The 20,514-nt window shown below is 48.3% G+C and overlaps 1 protein-coding gene across 4 annotated transcripts in view; it reads right to left on the bottom strand.

Annotated features, from left to right (window-relative positions):
* Window positions 1-20,514, bottom strand: part of PLXNA2 (plexin A2) — a 227,872-nt gene that overhangs the window by 122,021 nt on the left and 85,337 nt on the right. For all 4 annotated transcript variants that reach the window (XM_068541516.1, XM_068541514.1, XM_068541513.1 and 1 more), the window contains exon 4: window positions 9,036-9,170. In XM_068541516.1, coding sequence (XP_068397617.1) covers window positions 9,036-9,170 — 135 coding nt within the window. The remainder of the gene's footprint in view (window positions 1-9,035; window positions 9,171-20,514) is intronic.

Below are 20,514 nucleotides of genomic sequence, written 5' to 3'. Positions count from 1 at the left end.
TGAGAGGCAAGGCAGGGTGGTTAAGTTTCTCTTCTAGGTGTGGCTATACGTGGAGCATGATTTGCAGGGCTTGGCCTGGAGGTTATGCATGGGGGCACAACCATAAAAGTATAATTACTACTACTAACATTTATTAAGCAGGTAGTATGTGCCAGGTAACTTTTCAGAGTGCTTTTTAATGTATTAATTCATTTAATTTAATCCTCAAGCAGATGCCATAATTATTCCCATTTTATAGGTGAGGAAAGTGAAGCACAGAGAGGTGAAGCAACTTGCCTAAGGTCACACAGCAGTAAGTGGTGGAAACAGGACTTGAACCTAGGCAGTCTGGCAGGCAGGCTCTAGAGCCCATGCTCTTCATGGTGGCCAGGAAACTGCCCATCATCAACCACTATCTTCTTCTTCACACTCTGGCTTGGTAGATACTCCCATCTCAAGGTCTCAAGAGTTACTCCCTCCTCAGGTCTCCTGTCCTCATCTATAAAAGGAAGGACTGCCTTTCACTAGACAGTCTCTGAAGCTCTACCAGCTCTGGATTGCTGTGTCAGAGAGAGGGTGCGTCCTCTGAGTGACCCCAAGTATGGAGGGACAAGGACAGGGCTCTTCATGATTAGCATGAGTTACTTCTGTCACGGAGCACATTGTATATCTCTGCTATAGCACTGCTCACTCTATATTGTAATTTATCTATACATCGTTCTTCCCCACCAGAATGTGGCCTCCCTGAGGGCAGGGATTATACTTTATTTATCTCTCTATAAAAGCACATTTAACAGTGCTGTTGTTGCATTGTAAAGATCAGAAAGAAATCAAGACAGTACCTATCTTCAGGGCAACCCTATTTATAAGATCTTTTGCTGGAATATTACTTAGAAAGACTGCCCTGTCTATATCTGCATATGCAAATAACCTGTCAGTGGACAGCTCTATGCATTATACATGGTAGACACTTGACGGTCTGTTGAATAAATGAGTCTGTGTATGCAAATGAGATGCAAATCTTTCCCTATTTTAATTTGACCCCTGGGAACATCTTCAGGGACTCCCTTGGGCTCGGGTTGTTCTAATGTTTTTTAATTGAAAATCTTTTAACACAACCAGTTTTGTATCTTGCCTGTGCTGAGTGAAGCTGTTGTCAAGTTGGGAGAAGAATGCTGGGCTGGGCCAGGTTAATTAGGATTAATTCTGGCTCTTCTGGTAATTCAGAACATGATCTAGGAAGTGACTCCCCTCTCTGGGCATCATTTTCCTCATCTTTAAAATAAGTGGGGTTTCCTTCCAGTACTGAGGTATAGTGATTCCCCATCTTTTGGTCCTAGGCATGTCATTCTGGGCAATCAGAGTGTCAGCATTCAGCAATCCTACCTAGAAAGAGAAATCGCATCCCTTGCCAAGGATTAGAGAAAGAGTCTCCAGCCCACCTGCCCATGTAGAGAAATGAGTTTTTTAGGCACCAGTTCTCCCAGCCTGGGCATTGTGTTCAATCATTTCTTTCCAAACCAAAGGATTTTAAAAGAAGAGGCTGGAGTTTTCTCTCTTAAATACAACAAGCCAAGCGTCTGATTAATAGGGTGGGTTTGCATTTCCTTTCCCTCATGTGAAAATATTTATAAAAAATGCTCCAATGAGAATATTAATGGCCAGGGAATCAGCTCCGTGTCAGCTTCTTTGTTCCCTGATATTTGAAATGGGGGGAAAGAAAGAGGGAAAAAATCAAATCCAGGCTTGGGGTGGGGGTCACCAGTCTCTGAACCCCCTCCTCCATGAGGCAGGATTCCCCTCCTCCTTTGGGAAAGACACTGAGATGCGCACTCAGCTCCTGGGCCACACTGAGGTCCTTAACCAGAAACGCATGTGCATCAAAGCCTTGGATTGAAAGTGACACATTTGAAAACAAAAGTACAGCAGAAATTCGCTTATCCTCAATTTCCTAATCCGCAAACTCTGTAATTCTCCCCAAAGTCCCTCAGGCTCTGCTCCAGCCCCTGCCTCCTCAAATTCTCTCCCCCCTGTGGCTCAGCCCAGGCCTCCCAGCTCAGGCAGAAGGGAGAGCTCCTGTTACTGAGACTTCGACTGCCTTGTAAAAATACACCTTGGCACGCTCTGCCTGCACCCTGGGAAGCCTTATCGCCAGGACTAAACAAATGTGCACAATCAAAATAATAGTCTGAGATGTCAAAATAAATGAGCAGGGGACATCTGGAAGTATGGCTCCCCAGAGTTTTTTCTTCCCCTTCCCCTTCCCCAAGTCTTTAGATGCCTAGGGGCTTGGCAGTTCAGTGGCTTTGGTCACAGGTGAGAGACTTACTGCCCTTACGTCACAATAGGCCCTTTGAAAATGCTTCTTATTTTTGGCCCTAGGTCCAGGTTTATAGTTGACAGGCCCTCCCCCAAACCGAGGACACCAAAATTAGTTCTCTAGTGAAGCTGGCTGGACACTGCTAGGGTGGCATGCTAGAGGCATCTGGTCTGTGTCTTTCCAGCCCTCTCCCCACCCCACGCAGGGTCTTAAACTAGTGCAAGGAGCTGGGGGGCAGGGGTGTCTCTCCTGCACTTGAGACCTTCAGAGAAGGATAGTTTCATAATCTTTCCAAATAATTCTGATTGCTAATAACTCCAGGCCAAAGTTCTTCTTGCCTCAACTCTCTGAAATTACTTAAGATGGGGGTGATTAAAAAGTTACTTTCCTGTCATCCGTGGGGGTAAAGTCCCATTGCCCTGCATGAGACGGCGGATCATCCAGCAGGACCATCTTCTGAGTGGACTGATGCAACATTGCACAGGAGGACTGCCTGGGACAGCCCTTAAAATCACATGCCATCGTCTGGGCAATTTCCAGGCAGTGTGTCCCTGTTCCTGATGGATTCCCTCAAAGGCTTCCCAGAAGCACTTTCAGAGCCACCTTTGATGTGGGTCTCATTTAGGACTTAACACAACCTTCAGTCCATCAACAGCAAGCTTTAAAGCTACTACTGGCACTTCCCTGTGAGTTCAGGGAAATCAAACCAGTTCTGGTGACTGTGGTCTTAGGTGTTGGGTGTTGTACAAGGCTGAAACGGCAGCTAGCCTGCTCCATGCCCTATGGGCCTCATACTTCCCATCTGGGGTCAGGATGGGTGAGCTTTGAAGTCCTTACCAGCTCTGATGCTCTATGGTTCATAACTTGGGAGACAGGAAACCATGTATTTACCTTCCCTGTGCCTTGTTTCTCGAAGCATGGTCATGGGCCACACCCATCAGAATCACCTGGGGTGATGGGCAGTAGAGAGGTGAAGAGTCAGGTAGAAGACAGAAGGAATATGACTTCTAAGGCTAAGTCGTAAAAAAAGGCAATAACATTTGTACCTTATTTGTGGGAATACTCACTCTTGGAGCCCTGAGCGGCCATGTCTGCCATGAGCTGCCATGCTCAGGATGTCTGACCATCTTGAGGCCACCATGCTGTGAGGAAGCCCAAGACACAGGGAGAGGCCTTGTCTAAGGTACCCTGGCCGACAGTCCCAGCTGATCTCAGGCTTCTAGTTCCCAGCTGCCAGACATGTGAGAGGACGTGCTTCCAGATCATTCTAGCCCTAATCATTCCAGTCACCTCAGCCCATTCATGTCATCCCAGCAGAGGTTCCAATCCCAATGTTGCAGAGAAGAGAAAAGCCCTCTTCGGTGCACCCTGTCTGAACTCCTGACTTTTACATAGTTTGTGAGCATGTGAAAGTGGTTGTTTTATGCCCCTCAATTTTGAAGTGGTTTGTTACATAGCAATAAATGACCAGAATGTGTGCCGATAACTGACATACATATGGGCATTCAGAAGTGGGGTCTGAGCGTCCACAACTTGGAGAATGGCAGCCCCATCTACTGCAATGAGCTTGAGGCTTGCTTACCTACTTGGTGAGGCCAGACATGGAAAGCCCCAGGGATAGCCCCTTTCTGGCCCAGTGTCCACACATGCAGCCAGACAGGGGCCTGGAGGCTTGGGGGATGACCAGGGCTCAGGGTCCCCCTCCCTTCTCTCCACAGATGCCTGGAATACTGGCCTCCTGGGCCTCACACATGAGCCCAGGGCTGCCTTCGCCTGTATCAAGGGGACCAGGACTGTTTAGTCTGCTGGGCACATTCCTGGATTTTAAAAATAAATAGCAGATTATGAGCGACTCAGCCGGATGCTGTCATTAGGCCAGGCCAGAGGCTTCTGAGGTGTCCCTTGGGAGGGAGCAGCAGGAACGTCAGGTTGGAGGTGTTTGCCTGAGACTGGGATCTTTGTCTCAGCCGTGATTTATAGTGGAGATGCTTCTAGCCCTCTCTGGGGTCTCAGAAGTTCTAATAATACTACGAATGACAATACAATAATGACAATAATCATTACCACTTATTGAAAGCACTGCCTGTGTGTCAGACACAGTGCTAGGTAATTTATATATAGTCTCTCGATCCTCACAACAGTCACCATTATTAGGCCCACTATACAGATGAAGAAACCGAGGTGTAGAGAGGCGAAATAACATTCTCAAGGCCATATGCCTAATAAGTGGTGACAGATTGTGTGCAAGGCGGTCTGACTCCCATGCTCCCACTCTTAATCACTATGCTACCTTGCCTCTCCAGGCCTCGAAATAGACAGCAGCATCCCATGTCCTCACCCACCCTAAACACACACACACACACACACACACGCATCACCAGCCTTTCTGCTGTTCCCAAGGCCCTTTCCAGCCTACATGGAGCCATTCTCCACTGTGACTCCCTTTTTCCATTTCACCCTTCGCTAGATCATTTTATGCCTCTATTCCCTCTGCTAAGTCAAACTAATTAAAGTATAAAATAGAATAATTGCTTCCATCCGCATACATTTTTCCCATCTACCCTGAGTACAGAGTTAGATTCCCTTTCTCAGAGTGGCCAGGCTGACAAGTTGGGTGGAACCTGGGGCTATCAAGTTTCTTTTCATCTTGTGACTTGCTTTTTCACTTGGCTCGTTGCCTGATTTTCCCTGGTCCCACCATCTGACTTCCATTAGACACTGAGGATATGGTAGCGACTTGAATTCCCTCCCATAACATCTGCCGGTCGATTCGCTGTTGAGGAAGCTGGGGTGGACTTTCTAGGGAAGAGGCAGGCATCCTATCCGTGGAGCACCTGGGCAATTAGTAGGATCGGGGAATTTGTTCCCAATTGTTCCCCTGGGACTGGCCGGCGTTGGATCTATTAACAGTACACTAACATCGACTTGTAAGGCAGTGGCACTAACGACCCAACACTTCTTACTAGTCTTATTTCTTAATTACATTTAATTAACTAAGAGAAAGAGAGAGAGAAAGAGAGAGAGCGCACATGAGCCTATATTGGATTGTTCTAGCTCTATGGGGAGATGAAAACCTGTCTAGGCAAAACTGGAGGCCAGAGACTTGCTTCTACTCTCTTGTGGCATCAAGGATACAACAGGTGCCATGATTTGGGGGAGGGGGAGGGGAACAGGGAGACAAGAGCTGGGGACATGGTGAAGGCAGGGGTGAGAGAAGGCTGCCCAGAGATTTACTGGAAAGTGAGGCGGTGGGAAACCCCATTCCCACGATGTCTTACAAGGTCGGCTGTGTTGGGTCTTCGTTTCTGTGCGAGGGCTTTCTCTAGTTGTGGCAAGCGGGGGCCACTGTTCATCGCGGTGCGTGGGCCTCTCACTATCGCGGCCTCTTTTGTTGCGGAGCACAGGCTCCAGACGCGCAGGCTCAGTAATTGTGGCTCAGGGGCCCAGCTGCTCCGCGGCATGTGGGATCCTCCCAGACCAGGGCTCGAACCCGCGTCCCCTGCATTAGCAGGCAGACTCTCAACCACTGCGCCACCAGGGAAGCCCAGGTCTTAGGTCTTTTAGGGAACTCCAAATTGTTAAATGACTGCCTCAAAACAGGAATCTGCGTATCCATAGCTGCCAGCGTTTCTACCCTCACTGCAGTGTTTACCCTTCGGGGAAGGAGTTCATATGGGCACGCATGGACTCATAAAACTCGTTCAGAAACTTCTTTTGGTCTAACCTCAAGGCTGTTCCCTGCGCTTTTCAGGTTGTCTTCTGGAGACGGAGAAGAGTCCTGATCCCAAGACTTTAGACAGGTCTCTTTAAGGTCTGAAAGAGCCTCTAGAGAGTTCGATTTATTATCTCCATCCTTCAAGCTGAGGAAACTGAGTCCCTGAGAAGTTCAGGGTCTAGGTCAGCCAGCTGGTTAGAGGTAGGCCAGGACTAGAATATAGGCCTCCTGGCTCGGCCTGAGGCCTGCTGGGTGTGCCGCCACTTAGCTTCCTCCTAGTCACCACCCACGGTCACCACCCTCCTGAGTAATGGGATTGTGAAGGCTGAGAGCTGGGACAGGCCGTGAGGAATCTGAACGATGAGTATTCGCGGTGTGTGAGGTGGCGTGAAAGGAATTGCCCTCTTGCTGTCTCAGCCAAGCCTCACATCGACCCCTGGGAGACATACTGAGGTGACGTGACTTGTCTAAGGCCACCCGGTTATAAAATGTTGAGAGCTTCGGACCTCAGTTAGAGCAAAAGCTGAACTAGAACCCACGTCATTTGACTTTATTTCCATTGACTGTTCTCTTGCCACACATTCAACGGTTTCCTTTAAGAGGTCCGAGCTGTCTGTGAACACCCGGTACTCTTGGCTGCTCGGCCTCAGACAGATGGCCCTCCTGAGGTGTTCTTGGCCCTCATCCCTGGACCCAGCCCCTGGTGAAATCACCAGGCTACCTACTGCCACATGGCCTGCGGCTCTCCAAGTAACAGGCCTCTGAGTTCCACCACCAGTCCGCCTCCGACTCTGCCCGCTGATCACGGCTCCACCGGGCATAGGGATCTCCCTTGACTAATATCTCACCTGATTCAAGAGAGCCCCATGGCATTAAACCAAATTCTTCCTATATCTGCTCAGCATGACTGGCTACCACTGAGCCCTTCTGTTTGGTGCCAACTGACAGGAACCGAGCAGCAGATGCAGAAGATGAGACCAAAGGAGGGATTATTTAGAAATAAGCTATGCAGACACTTGGTTTAGCCAGAGCTGATGCTCTCAGAGACGACATCTGATATGGTTTCAAGAGGTCATTGTATTCCCTGAAGGCCACTTATCAGCCTCCAGCCCTCCTCTTTGGCCACGTTTTGAATTCAATTTCAGAAAGCATCTCACTTGACTAAAAGATATGCAGCCCAAATATGTGCCTTGGCAACTTCTCAGTTCCACTGAGGTCTCACTGGTCACTTCTATTTGCTGTTTCTGCTTTTCTACTTCATGGGGTTCAGAGAACCCAAGAAAGAATTTTTATCCAGTGTTACCAGCCTGGTCCTCGGCCATACATAACATCTTTGAAAATATCATGTTAACATAGGTCTATTTGATCCCAGTGACCATCCTTTTATGCACCGGTCTAGGGAGCTATCTCCCCACCCACCCTTCTATCTGTAGGTATTTCTGCAGAAGCATCTGGAATGGTGTTCACCAAATGTTAACATGGTGTTACATTTGGGGGTGTGGGGTTTGGGAACTTGTTATTTCCTTTTCTGTATGTATTGTTTGAATTTGTATGGTGCCCACCTATCAGTTTTGTTTAAGAAATAACCTTTTGTCTTATAAACAAAGAAAAATAGGAAGGAAAGGCAGAGCATTTATAGCCTCCAATCTGATGATAAAGATTTCCTTGTTAGACTGTAAGCAACTTAAGGGTAGTGACCAAGTCCCATTCATTTTGCTGTTTTTCCAGTACATTGTTCCCCATAAATACATGCCCAGTAATTTTTTTTTTTAGGGTTACAAGTTTGCATCTGGACTTGTTTATGCCTCAACCATGGGGGCTACATGAAAGAAGGTAAAAAGACAGGTGGGTTCAAGAGGATCTGGATGTAATTTGCATACAATTAGCATATGGTTTGTGTCATCTCTTCTCAGGAAGTAATTTTCAAGTTAAAGTTGCATCCCTTCTACCCTTATGCCATCATGTGCCCATTCACCTCTTCCTCCTTCCACTCATCCCTTGTCCCCAATTCAGAATTCACACATACAGAAAGGGAGGAGGGAAAGAGAACTCTGGGCAGGGTGAACTTGATGACAGACACCTGGAATCTTTGCAGAGTATTTTGAGAATGACACCTGAGTGGGGAGGTACCCTAAGAAAGCTCACTGGTCCTCCAGCGCCGCGTCCTTGTCTAACCTCTAAGTCAGTGTCCTCAGCACCAAAACAGATTCACAGCCCTTTCCCTTTTTTTTGTCCTTTATCTTACTTACCATGTTCAGGTCAATGTCAAGATCACCAGTCCTGCTGACTAACTGTTGACCCGCTGACTGAATGAATGGAAGGAGCCAGCCTTTCCTAAGGTCTAAGCTTTGCTTTCTGCACCTCCTCTGATTTGGGGACTCCCTTGTCCTTCTCTTGTCCTTCACCATGGCTCTCCCTGCATTTGCCTTCTCTCTGCTCCCACATATTCAGATCAAATATAACCCGAGGGAATAACATTTCATCCAAGAGGGTGGGGAACCCACTCAGGTGTTACCCAGAAAAGGACAGAATTCTATTTCTCAGGCCTCCCCAGCTCTGCAGGGAGAGCTGCAGCTTCCCAGAGCTGGCCAGCTTCTACCCTGCATCAGTCTAAGACTCAGCCCAAGATTTTTATCTCCTTCTGGGCCTTATCTTGGGTCTATCTCTCCCAGCCTGGAGGCCTGGATTATTTACACCTCTTTGGCTCCCTTGAGCAGCAGACTCTGTGGGCCCGGGAGCAGTAAATCTACCTCCTAATCACACCAAGCTGCTTCGTGCAGTCTGGCCCGTTCTTGTGGGGCTGTTCATCACATGCTGAGACAGGGTCTGTGGCCTAAAGAGAGGCTCCAGGAAGTGGCTGGCCCCAACTGCTTCTCTCTGACTCCCTGCAAAAGCTTCCTAGGACCCCTGAGCAGCAGGCCCAGGGGTCTCTCTTGTTCGATGGAATAGCTTCTGAACAAAGGTCACTGGTTATCTGCTGCTCCTGGGCTCTGGAAAGGAGGGACGTGTGTCAGTACTTACTTGTCTCTCAGACATAATGTATAGGTAGCGCTGATCAATGGAGAAGGCCATGTCCCGGAGGATGGGGCTCCCATCTTTGAGCACGGAGACCATCTCATATTGGACCCCACCATGGGGGGGACCATCGGCTCGAATCTGCAAAAGAAAAAAGGGCATCCTCAGCATCTGTACTCAGTGGTCCCCTGTGGGTTTACCTGCAGGTAGTTTATAGAAGATAATCCCTACATCCTGCGCCCAAGCGCTACCCTGAAGCAGGCTAGGTTACAGGGAAGACAGAGGTGCTTCTTAATTCAAACAGCCCAACTTCCACCAATAGGAATCCTTTTCCAAGCAGTCTAAGTGTGCTGGTCTGGGACTTCTTTTTTTTTTTTTTTTTAGAATTTCACTTTTTATTTATTTATTTATTTATTTCTGGCTCTGTTGGGTCTTTGTTTCTGTGCGAGGGCTTTCTCCAGGTGTGGCAAGCGGGGGCCACTCTTCATCGCGGTGCACGGGCCTCTCACCGTCGCGGCCTCTCTTGTTGCGGAGCACAGGCTCCAGATGCGCAGGCTCATTAGATGTGGCACACGGGCTCATCTGCTCTACGGCATGTGGGATCTTCCCGGACCAGGGCTCGAACCCGTGTCCCCTGCATTGGCAGGCAGATTCTCAACCACTGCGCCACAAGGGAAGCCCTGGTCTGGGACTTCTGATGGTGGGTTTATTTGTGTGAGCGTATATATTTTTAGGTGTGATCTGAATATCCCTATATGGTTATTCTTGTGTGTGTGTACATATATTTATAGCACTGCATGATGAGGGTGTGTGAGAGTGTGTGCTTGTGCACACTTATTTGTGTTTGGGGTAGGAGAATCAACATCTGCACAGAGTGCTTTTGCCTCGGGCAAGTAAGAGAGGATGGTGGGACCAGCACACAAACCATCAGAGAGCTGGTCATCAAGAGATTCAAGATTTTAGGATCTCAGAAAGGTCTTTCTGACCCCAAACATATCCCCTGAATGTGTGCAAATCCACCAGGCGATTTTGGTGAGCCGGGAATCCCTGAGAACAAAAATCTGAGAATCAGTCTCAGAGCCCGTCCCAGGATAAGAAGTCAGAAAGGACTTGGAGGTCAATTAGTATGGTGCTTCTCAGTCCTGGATATACATTAGAGTCATCTGGGGAGTTTAAAAAAAAAATGTGGCTGGATCCATTCATCAGAACCTCTGTGCTTGGGGCCCTGGCATCTTCGTTGGGTTTCAAAGCTTCCCAGGTGAATCTAGTGAGTGGCCAGGGTCTAAAAGCACTGATTGTAGCCCAGTGGTTTTCAAACCAGCATGCCCTGAGAACCACCTGGAGGGATTGGGAATGCACCTCTGGGCCCACCCCAGGGTTTCTGATTCAGTGGGAATGAGGCCTGAGAATTTTCATTTCTAACAAATTCCCAGCTGATTTGGATGCTGCTAGTCTGGGGGTTTGAGAAGTGTTCCTCTAGTCTAAGCTCTACACAGAATTTGGAATTTCAGCGGAGAGAGGTCCCTAAGGACCAGCACCTCATACAAAAAGGTGATGGCAGGGAGTCCATAGTTTGAATGTGCTCTCACCACTAGGTTTCCTGTTCCCAACACAGCAGCTGACTCTTGGCCAATATTGCCAACCCCGGCTTGTTTCTTTGTCCTCCGTCCAACTAAACCCCCTCTAGCTCAAGCCCACTTTCCCCATGAAGCCTTCCCCAATCTCTCCACCACACTAATTGCTCCTCACCCTGATGGCTTTTTATCCACCAGACATTTCGTCCTGGGATTATAATCAATTGACTTGTTCATTGTATACGTACTAGCTAACGTGTATTGACTACCTACTTAAATTGTTCTCTAATTGCCTCGCATGTGCGTAAGTCCGCCAACATTTTGAAGGCAGGAAGGCTTTCTATTTCTCTGAGGACTAGCCTCTGAGGACTAGAATGGAGCTGGGAACACAGCTGGTGATGGATAAAAGGGAATGCTTGAGAAATGCTCGTTGAAAGGACATGAACTATGAACCAACTGATAAAGTATCGTGGGCTCTTTAGTGCTAAATCAGAGTGAGATCAAAAGACAATTTTCAGTGGACAATTTTAAGATGAAGTCCTTCCCTCCTATTCCCTTTGATTTCTCCCTTGGACTTCTAACCATCTTCTTCCCTCTGCCCATTTCTCCCACCCCACCGAGAGCTCCTGAGAGCAAGGACCATGACTTATTCATTGCAAGGGCTAAGCTTGGTGCCTGATGCCACAATAAACACGCAAAGATGGATGAATGGATACATGTTCAGTTTTTATTGGCTGAGTAGAGAGGGTCAAGAGCATTATTTCTTGCAGAGTTGGGAGGGTAGGACCAGTGCTTCTATTCAAAGTTTTCTACCCTCCTGAGAATCTGTGTACTTGAGGGGCCTGAGCCAGGGTGTGGTCTGTGTATATAGAGTTGGGCTGGATTGGAGTGAGTGAGAAGCAGACCACAAGCCCATTGTGGGATTGGGCACAGTGGTTCTGGAGTTCCTAGTGGCAGAAACAGCACTTTCCTGCCTGAGGCGCTGGGCCTAGACCCCAGGGGTGGGAACACTGGAGCAGGGCCAAGAGTCAGAGGTACCAGGTTCTCCTTGTCTGCTTTGATGGGTGACGTGGGGAGCTCTGGGCTTAAAGATGAGGAGGTGACCTCAGTGGAACTGAAGAAACTCTGCTCTCAGCCATTCCTACCCCAGTAACTCCCCACTGTGGGTTGGACTCTCCTTCTCCCCTAAGCTCCTCTTTCGACCTTTTTTCTGCCTAGCTAGTGGCTTCCTGCTGTTCCAAGCTGTTGCCTTGGCAACTGTCACTAAAGCCCCTCCTTCCAGGGGAGGGGTCAGGGGGTCATTTAATTCATTCTCATAGGGCAGAGGAAGACTCTGGGGTCAGGAATGATGGTGTGGGGCTGAGGCTACTGCCTTCCACCCTGGAGCAAATCTTATGATGGATTCAAGCAGAGGGAAGAACAGGGTCTCAGTCTGGGAAAATGCCCCACAATTAAAATAGTTCCCTTAACCTTCAGAGCACCATTCTCTCTCAGATGGACAAATCCAAAATTTCCATGAGATCCTTCTAGAAATATAGTAGCTTTTAATCACAAAAGTTCTCGGGCTATTGCAAGAGGTAGGGGGAGATGTGATAGTCATGACTTCTGGTTGGCTTAACCTCAATATTCCGTCTCCATAAAATGGGAGAGTTCAAGCTCTGCTTCCTCCTCCAAATGGGAAATGTCCCATTGCTTCTCACGACCCTCCTTGTGACAGCTGCTCCTCTCCAGGGATGTTTAAGTCTCCTCCGGGCACTGGCTCAGCCCCAGGAACTGAGGAACCAGCCTCCCACGCCAGGGCCAGCCCAGGATCTCCCCGCCTGGGGAGGCCAGTTAACCCTCTGCCAGGTGAAGCAGCCCCGTCCCCAAGAGCCTGGGCACACAAAGTCAGAAGGAGGAAAGCCATGTCTGGCCCTTTGTGGTCCCCAGGACTAGATGGTACCCATGGCCAGGTTGGAGCTGAATTGAACCAAAGACAATTTATCATCACATACTCTGCTGCATCACTGTTAGGACTAATCCCAGCCATTAACTTTTTTCTGAATAAGAGACCTAAACAGTTTTTTTGTTTGTTTTTTTTTCTGTCTACAATCCCAATCTTTCAATAAAGCAGTTGAAGCCAGAATCAAACCTACATAACTCTCAGACATCAGAGCTGAAACTAACCCAGAACAGAAAATGTTCTTGGTACTGAACCTGAACTAAGCTATCCTATTTCATTCAGTCTAAATCCCTGGAATGAAGAGCGGTATTGCCTAAGAGGTCTGTGCACCCCTACTTACTCCCTCATCCCATGCTATCTGCCTTGAGCTGGTGCAGCTCTCCAAGACACCAACAGGAGGACAGAGAAGATGGAGAAGGGGGCCAGGAGGCTGGGGGTCAAAGGGAATGAGGTGGGGGCAGGGCTGGCAGGCAGAAGGCAGGGGAGGCCAACTGGGTGGCAGAGGTCTTTCCCTTCCCTAATTCCCTTTGCTCCCTCCGGGCAACACACCACAGTGGGACTCAGGGTTCCTGGGTTTCTGCTCTGACTGTGTTCTTGTCTGGGCTTGATTTCTGCCTAATGGTACACTTTTAGGTCAGTTACCTCATCTCCCCAAGGCTCAGTTTTCCTCTCTGAATAACAGGAAGGAGCAATCTTCTCAGGGTCTGTCACAGGAGAATCACAGACTTATGAAAACTGCTGGAGCTGTAGGGCTTTGGAGCCCATCTCATCCAAGCGCTTCCATTCATGGACATAGCTAGTCAGGGGTGCACCTGGGGCTCCCACCAGCTCCAGCCGGTGTGGTCCAGAGGAAAGCACATGGCTGATGAAGAGAACGCCCTGTGACTGAGGAGGGACAAAGGTGGGCCCTACTGTAATTCAAGCACACGAGTCCCCATCTTTCTCTGTCTTGGATGGGAAGTTTTGAGGTTCAATGTTGTCCTCCATCCTTGCCAGACACAGGGTGGTGGTGGAGACTGTGACAGAGTCCCAAACAAAAGTGGGATTTTAAAATGCAACAGATTGAGTCTATTCTGTGGTGTCCCACAGAGTGAGTTCTCTTCAGCTTCTGAGCTTGTGTCTCCAGGGCCAGGTTTCAATGACCACAAGGACAACAATACACTGAAATAGGCCATGAATCCAATCCAAGAGAAGGGCACTATGAGACCAATTTGCACAGGCCCCAGCCAGGCATCCAACCAGGCAGAGGAGGAGCATGGAGAAGGGTCAGAGGAGGGGGGTGATGCAGACAGGGGAAAGCCAGTCACTTCAACCCATATTTCTACTTGGGCTCCTCCTCTCCTGGGAGGGCTTGACCTCAGCGGACATGCAGAGCTAGTGGTGTCAATTTGCTTGGACAAAGCTCAGAAGGTGGGATAAGAAGGGCAGTGTGCTACAATGGAGGGTGACAGTCTCTACGAAGATGAGCAAAAGACAAATGTGCCTAAACCATTGTGCAAGGAGATTTAGGCTAGCTCTAGTAAGAATTCCTGTCATGAGGAGCCCTGACTACAGAGTGGGTGACCACAGAAGACTGTACCTTCTTTCTCAGGAGGGTTCTGAACACGGGATGACTTCTTTTGCTTCATGGTTAAAAGTGGCCCTGCCTGAAGGTAGTGAGGATGATCTTGGTGGATTTTCAAAGGGCCCTGTTGGCCTAAAGAATTTAATAGCTACCACTTCTATTGCTTTTACAATATGCTGGGTGCTGTCGAAAGTACTTAACAAAAATGAACTCATTTTAACCTGTACAAGAACCCATGAGGTAAACATTATTATTATTCCCATTGTACAGACGGGAAATTGGAGGCATGGAGAGTTACGTGACTTTCCCAAGATCACACAGCTAAAGGGTGGCAGTATTGGGTTTCCCACATAAAGCCTGATTCTCAGCCACTCTGTGACTCTCCTAAGAGATAATAATGTGCGAACACAGCCGTTCACTGCAGTCGAGAACAGAGTAGATGGGCAGATGAGAGTCCAAATACTCTCTTTAGTTCTTTCAGACCCCAAAGAAAGAGGAAGTGGCCAAAGTGGGACAAACACCCACTTCCTAGAGGCAACAATAAACTCAGAGCCTAATTTGGGGGGACCTGCTGGGAGGCTAAAAGGCAGTTTATCAGGGCTGGCTCTGGGGCCGGAGGATGTGAGGTGAAAACCAGGGGAGATTTACTGTCTGGTCCTCCTGGTGGGAGGGGCCTCTTTGAAATGAGAATGAAATAGTAATCCTATTAGTAGTAGCTTTCCCTTAAATCACAGCTAGGTCTGTACAGAAATTAATGACAGCCTCTTTATTTGACTATCCAATTTAAATCAGCATATCCAATTAACTAGCTTATCTGCAGGCCCCTCCAAACTCTTTTTCTTATGCATCAATTTCTTCCCTAGTTAGTCCTAAATTATGGAGCTTTTACTTGGGATTTGACACTCTAACATCACTTTATTATTATTATTATTAGTAGTAGTAGTAGTAGTAGTAGTAGTAGCAGCAGTAGTAGTATCTTTTTTTTTGCAAGAGCTGCTGCAGAGCAATAGAATTGGGAATCTTCTTGGGCTTCTCAGTAGGAAATAGATTGGTTTGAGAGACATCACCACACAGAGGGAGGCACTGGTTTGCGTCTGCAGGGCTGGGATCTAATCCCAGCTTTCTCATTAACTGGCTATGTGACTTCAGGCAAGTCACTTCACTTGTTTGTGTGATAGTTTCTGTAGCTGCGCATTTCGGTACTGTCCAGTATTCATTGAATTTCGGTACTATGCAATATTCATTCAGGACATGCCTCCCATTAGCCAGGCCTGTGCTAAGAGCCAGGGACACTTCGAGAAAGGATCCCCTTAGGAAGCCCCAGGAATGGGGAAACAGACAATCCAATCAGTCCTCACACACACCTGGGCCACCCCGTGTGAGAGGAGGTTTGCATGGGGATCCCAGGGAGGCCAGCATGGAGGGCAGGGCAGCACCTCACCTGGACTGAGGGGAGGGCTTCCTGGAGGAGGTGATACCTAAACTGAAAAGCAGGAGGGGAAGGAAATGTGAGTTCTTTGGAAACTTTAGAGTGTGATATAAATATAAAAGTGTTATTGTTATGTCCAAGCCCAGATTTCTTGGAAACTTGGTTTGTCAGACCTGAGTATTTGGAGAGGGTGAGTTTTTGACATGTAGTCATTGAGGGCTCAACAACAATTTCAGCAGTTCTCGTCACCATGTGTCCTAGAATTCCCTTTGGAGGAGGCCTTTATTATTTGATTTTATCTCTGGCTTCAGGATTCTGGGCTTATGAGTGTTTGTGTGTGTGTGTGTGTGTGTGTATGTGTATATGTATGTGTGTGTGTGTACACTTCGAGACCTTTAACGAGGGGAAAGGTGAAGAAGGCCTGGTGCTGCTCAGACTGAACTTGGGAATGAGCTAATGAGCAAGTGTATCTGCAGCTGTGCATTGAGTGCTGCGAGGGCGAAGATTCATTCTGAAGTTTATTTTTGTAGAGTTTCATGACCCGAATTATTTATAGATTGAAGTCTTTGGTAAAGTCAGTCTCTGAGATTCTTCCTCCCTCTATCCTGCACACACTACACGTGCATGCATACATAGACACACACACACACACACAGACACACACACACAGAAGCAGCAGCAGTGACTTCCAGGGTGCCTCTGGCTCATGTCCTCTCTCAGCCCCTGAACTGGGCAAACATTAACTATCCATGCAGAGTCACAGTCAAGTGGGCCGAAGCTCCCTGGAGGACAGCTGGGAGCCTGCCCCTAAATGCTTGGATGATTGGAGAGGAACACAGGAGCCTGGAAAACTTGGCCTGTGGGTTGCACGGAGCCAGGAGAGATGAGGAAGAGGGGAGCCAAGGACCCCTCCTGTCCACGAGAAGGAAGGAGGTCACCAAGGTGCGCTAAACTCTGAGAATTCTGGCCGCCCTCACCTTTGTGTGCGTGTGCACACACACATCCTCCCACACACATGCAGATGCTTCCAGCACTGGTCCCCAGTGAGTTGTCGGCCAATCACAGGGGCTTTGACACTGGAGACTGACATTTCCATGTACAATTATTTCTATTTCTGTGCATGTCAGGAATCTGCCCTAGATATTAAGCTGGGGGTGGATGAGATAGCAGAGGAGGGCATGGGGCTAGAGGTTCCTGGATTTCAGAAGGCCAGCCCATGGTGGGCTTTCTCCTGGAAGGGAGGGAGGGGGTCCCTAGAGGAACCACCTGTCTCTGGACTTCTGCATCTTGGGACAGTCTGAGAATTCTGGCTTATGAGGGCCGGGGATGTGGTGAATATTTATTGAGCGTGTACTCTGAGCAAGGTAAGTGTAAGGGGGTTAGGTTGGGGAGGTTGGCTGGAGTGGGATTCCCTTCTAAATCATGGTTTCTTTGCTTCTCATCAGCCAGGGGTAGATGACCAAGCAATCACCATCCAGCGGCCCACAGAACCCCGAGGAGCAGCCTCTCTTCACACCTTCTTGGGGTGAAGGACAAACTGCACTTTACAAGGGCACCAGCTGCTGTCCCAGGGGCCTCTCCCTTTACGACTCAGGGGAGAGTGACATCAAGTCCCAGAAGCACCAGAATCCAATCTCTTGGTTCTCGCTCTGTTAGGGAGGGCTTGGAGCTCCAAGGCCCAGGACAAGGGACTAGAGCTTATAGAGTTGAATGACATGGGGCAGCTCTGGAGCACAGGGCTCTGACCCTAGATCAGCTCCACCTTTCAAGGCTGCTCCCAGTCAAGACTTGGGCAGGTCAGGAGGCTCCGAGAACAAGATGAAGCTGCCAGGGGCAGAGGAAACACTTGATTGTTCTGGGAAACAATAAGATAAACACAGCGAGGGATGGAAGAAGCATTAAGCAGCCTCAGATGAAATCAAATCACGCAGCGGCAAAACAATAATTCACCAGGAGTGCACAGAGTTGGGGGGAGCACAGAAGGGTAGCAGGAGGAATTCATAAAGAATAATGAGTGTCTCCTGCTAAATCGGAATCTCTGTTTACCCAAAACTCTAGCAATGTTGGACTCTCGGAATCTCCATTCAAGGCATCACACCCAGTTTACCGGCCTGGGGATGCCCTGGCGGTATCGGGATAGAATCTAACCTCTTGGGCTTTTTGAACTGCGAATGATTTAGAAGCAACCTTTAGGGTCCATGTGGAGGCAACGCAGCCTTCACCAAGCCCTGGAATAGGATGCAGTGAAGATGAGGCATATTGACATATGCCCAAGGTTAACTACTACCTTGGAAAATTTCCAGCGGGAACTGGTGGGGCAAAGGAAACTAGCACTTCCTGGAACTGGACATACAGAGGGCTTTGAATCACTTATCTCCCTTTATCAATTAGTTCAACATATTTATGGAAAATCTATTGAGCATGACAACCAGTGTGCAAAAAGTTGGAGATACAAACATGACTAATCTTGAAAACTCTGTGCAGTAGGCCTTCCCATCTCACAGAATAAGAAACATAAAGTATCTAGAGCAGGATCACACAGGAAGGAGCCGAGCAGGGCTCCAAGCTGCAGCTGCCTGACTGCAAAGCCTGTACTCCTCTCTTTCACTCTGCCTCCCTCTGGGGCCTCGGTTTTCCCTAAGTCAAACAAGAGGACAATGCCTGCACGGGGACTAAATACATCTAAAAAGTGCTGGGTGTCCCTGGAGATAACTCCTGGGGAACAAAATAGATCATATAGCTGTCTCCTCCCGTGTGACAAAGAAGGCCACCTGCAGCTGGAAAAAGAGCAAAGGGCGGGGCGCCAGAGAGGGTTATTACCCTCTTTAATTAACTCATTCTTTTCAATGGCCTAAAATTGCGCCACACTTTATAATCTGGAACAGTAATCTCTTGCTTTCATTAACGCTGAGGATGGCATTTTGGGCTGGAAGGATGGGAAGGGAGGTCTAGGTTTGTGAGCATGGCTATCTGACACTGGGCTTGTGCCTGAATGCAGGAGACCCCCTGAGATGTTAAAAGGAAAAGTTATTTAAAAAAAAAAAAACGCATGTGGCCTGTGTCTACCACGGTGCAGAAAATGCGTGGTAACTGAGAGAAGCACATCCATGTCACTGGATTTCTCTTCCCATTGCTAACCGGCTAGGTCTGAGTCTTTATTGCCTCTTATCTGCGTTACTGCGATAACCTGAGAAATTTCCTTGCTTCCAGCATATTCCTGCTCTAATCTCTTCTACCAAACACTGCCAGATTAATCTTCTTAAAACACTTATTTGATCCTGCCTTTTCTGTATGCAAAATCCTTAAATTTCAGGTGTTTGTAGTTTTCTCTCTCGCTTATCTCAGTCTCTTATTTTTTTTTATGATGAACATACACTACTTTTGGAAGATGAAAAAAAAGGAAATCATTGCATGAATCCATGCACACACACAAAATACCTTTAATTGTCCCTATTGATAATTTAGAAAAATTCACATGCCTCAATTTGTCACACAGGGGTCTAGCTAACACGGCCTTCTCACCATTTTCCAATTATGTCCCCAGGTTCTTGGTCTTTACGCCTTTGCTTAAGAATTTATTTTACCTGCTAGATCCTAATCATCCTTCAAGACCCAACCCAAATGCCACCTCCTCCATGAAGCCTGTATTGATCCTTCCTTTGAACCCCGACAGTATCTAGTGTGACTCTTGGCACAGTTACTTGTGAACACGTGCAGTTATCTTTCCTAAGATTGTAAGTCCCTAGAAAACAGACACAATGTTTTGTGCAGCTCCATATGCCTCACTGTACTGGGTACTACTGTGAACAGAGCAGGACCTCAATAACACAGGCTGATGGAATGGATGGATTCTTGTTGCTGAAACCAGGCAGGAGTGGAACAGAAGTCACAGCCCACATTTATTTAACCCCTATTATTGTTAGATACCATGCCAAGGGCTTTACACACTTCTTCTCATTTAATCCTCACAAGAACCCTATTATCCCATGTTATAGATGAGAACCTGAGGCACAGAGGGGTGAGGAAACTTCCTCAAGGTCACAGAGCTGGTAGGCAGGGAGTCAGAACTCAACTCTCTTGGGCCTCTGTTTTCCCATCTCTAGAAAAGAATGGGGAGAGGAGGGAATCTTGTTCCATGCATCCCCCTGCCCCCTGCAACCAAATCTTCTGGAACCTGGAGCACAAACACACTATATGCATTAGTGTCTGTTGAAATGATCTTTTTGGCTCTCGTTGGACCGGTAAGAGCTCTTAGGAGGAAAGTACTATAAACACTCAAGGTGCTGCTCTGAAAAGAACTCCAGGGCCACTAAGCTGGAGCTCTGCTGGCTCAAAGGCAGATGGAGAGCAAGAGTTAAGATCATGAAGATGGGGTCAGAGCTGGGGTCTGAGAAACAGGGTCAGAGAAGGGAAGGGAAGTGAGGCCAGAAAGCCTCCACCCCCTGAAATCTGGGGTGGCCAGTGCAGTGCAGGGCAGCCCTGTAGGCTTTGGTGTGTCTGACTTCCTGGCAGAGCCCAAGGGCAGAACAGACACCTGAGGGAGGGTCTAGCTCTTTAAAAGATTCTGTTCGAATAGCTGTCATCTTCACACCTTTCCCCATCTCCCCTCCCAGGAGAGAGACTCTAATAATGAGCTGCTTCATGACAACAGACCCCTAATTAATTCATTGCTATTCTTCTGGGGTCAGATCATTCTAATCAAGGTGTGATGGGGTGGGGCTGGTGAGCAAGGATTGTCTCATCTGCTCGATCTGCCATGGACTCTAGCTGCACGCCCTGGCATTGCTGCTCAGAGACCCTTCCCGGTCACCAACTTCTCTTTGGCCGGACCCCTGCTTCTCCTCGATGCCTGGCCCCTCCTGTGCTGACGCCCCACAGCTGCTGGGCACAGTGCCAGCACGGAGCCCCCGCTGGTGCCTGGGTACAACAGTGCAGCAGGTGCCAGGAGCTCACTGGGGGCGGGTAGTGAAGGAGGG

This window comes from Eschrichtius robustus, chromosome 3, assembly GCF_028021215.1.
Source record: "Eschrichtius robustus isolate mEscRob2 chromosome 3, mEscRob2.pri, whole genome shotgun sequence".
NCBI lineage: Eukaryota > Metazoa > Chordata > Mammalia > Artiodactyla > Eschrichtiidae > Eschrichtius > Eschrichtius robustus.
The sequence above is the reverse complement of the archived record's forward strand: the minus strand, read 5'-3'. Positions and strand labels throughout refer to the sequence as shown.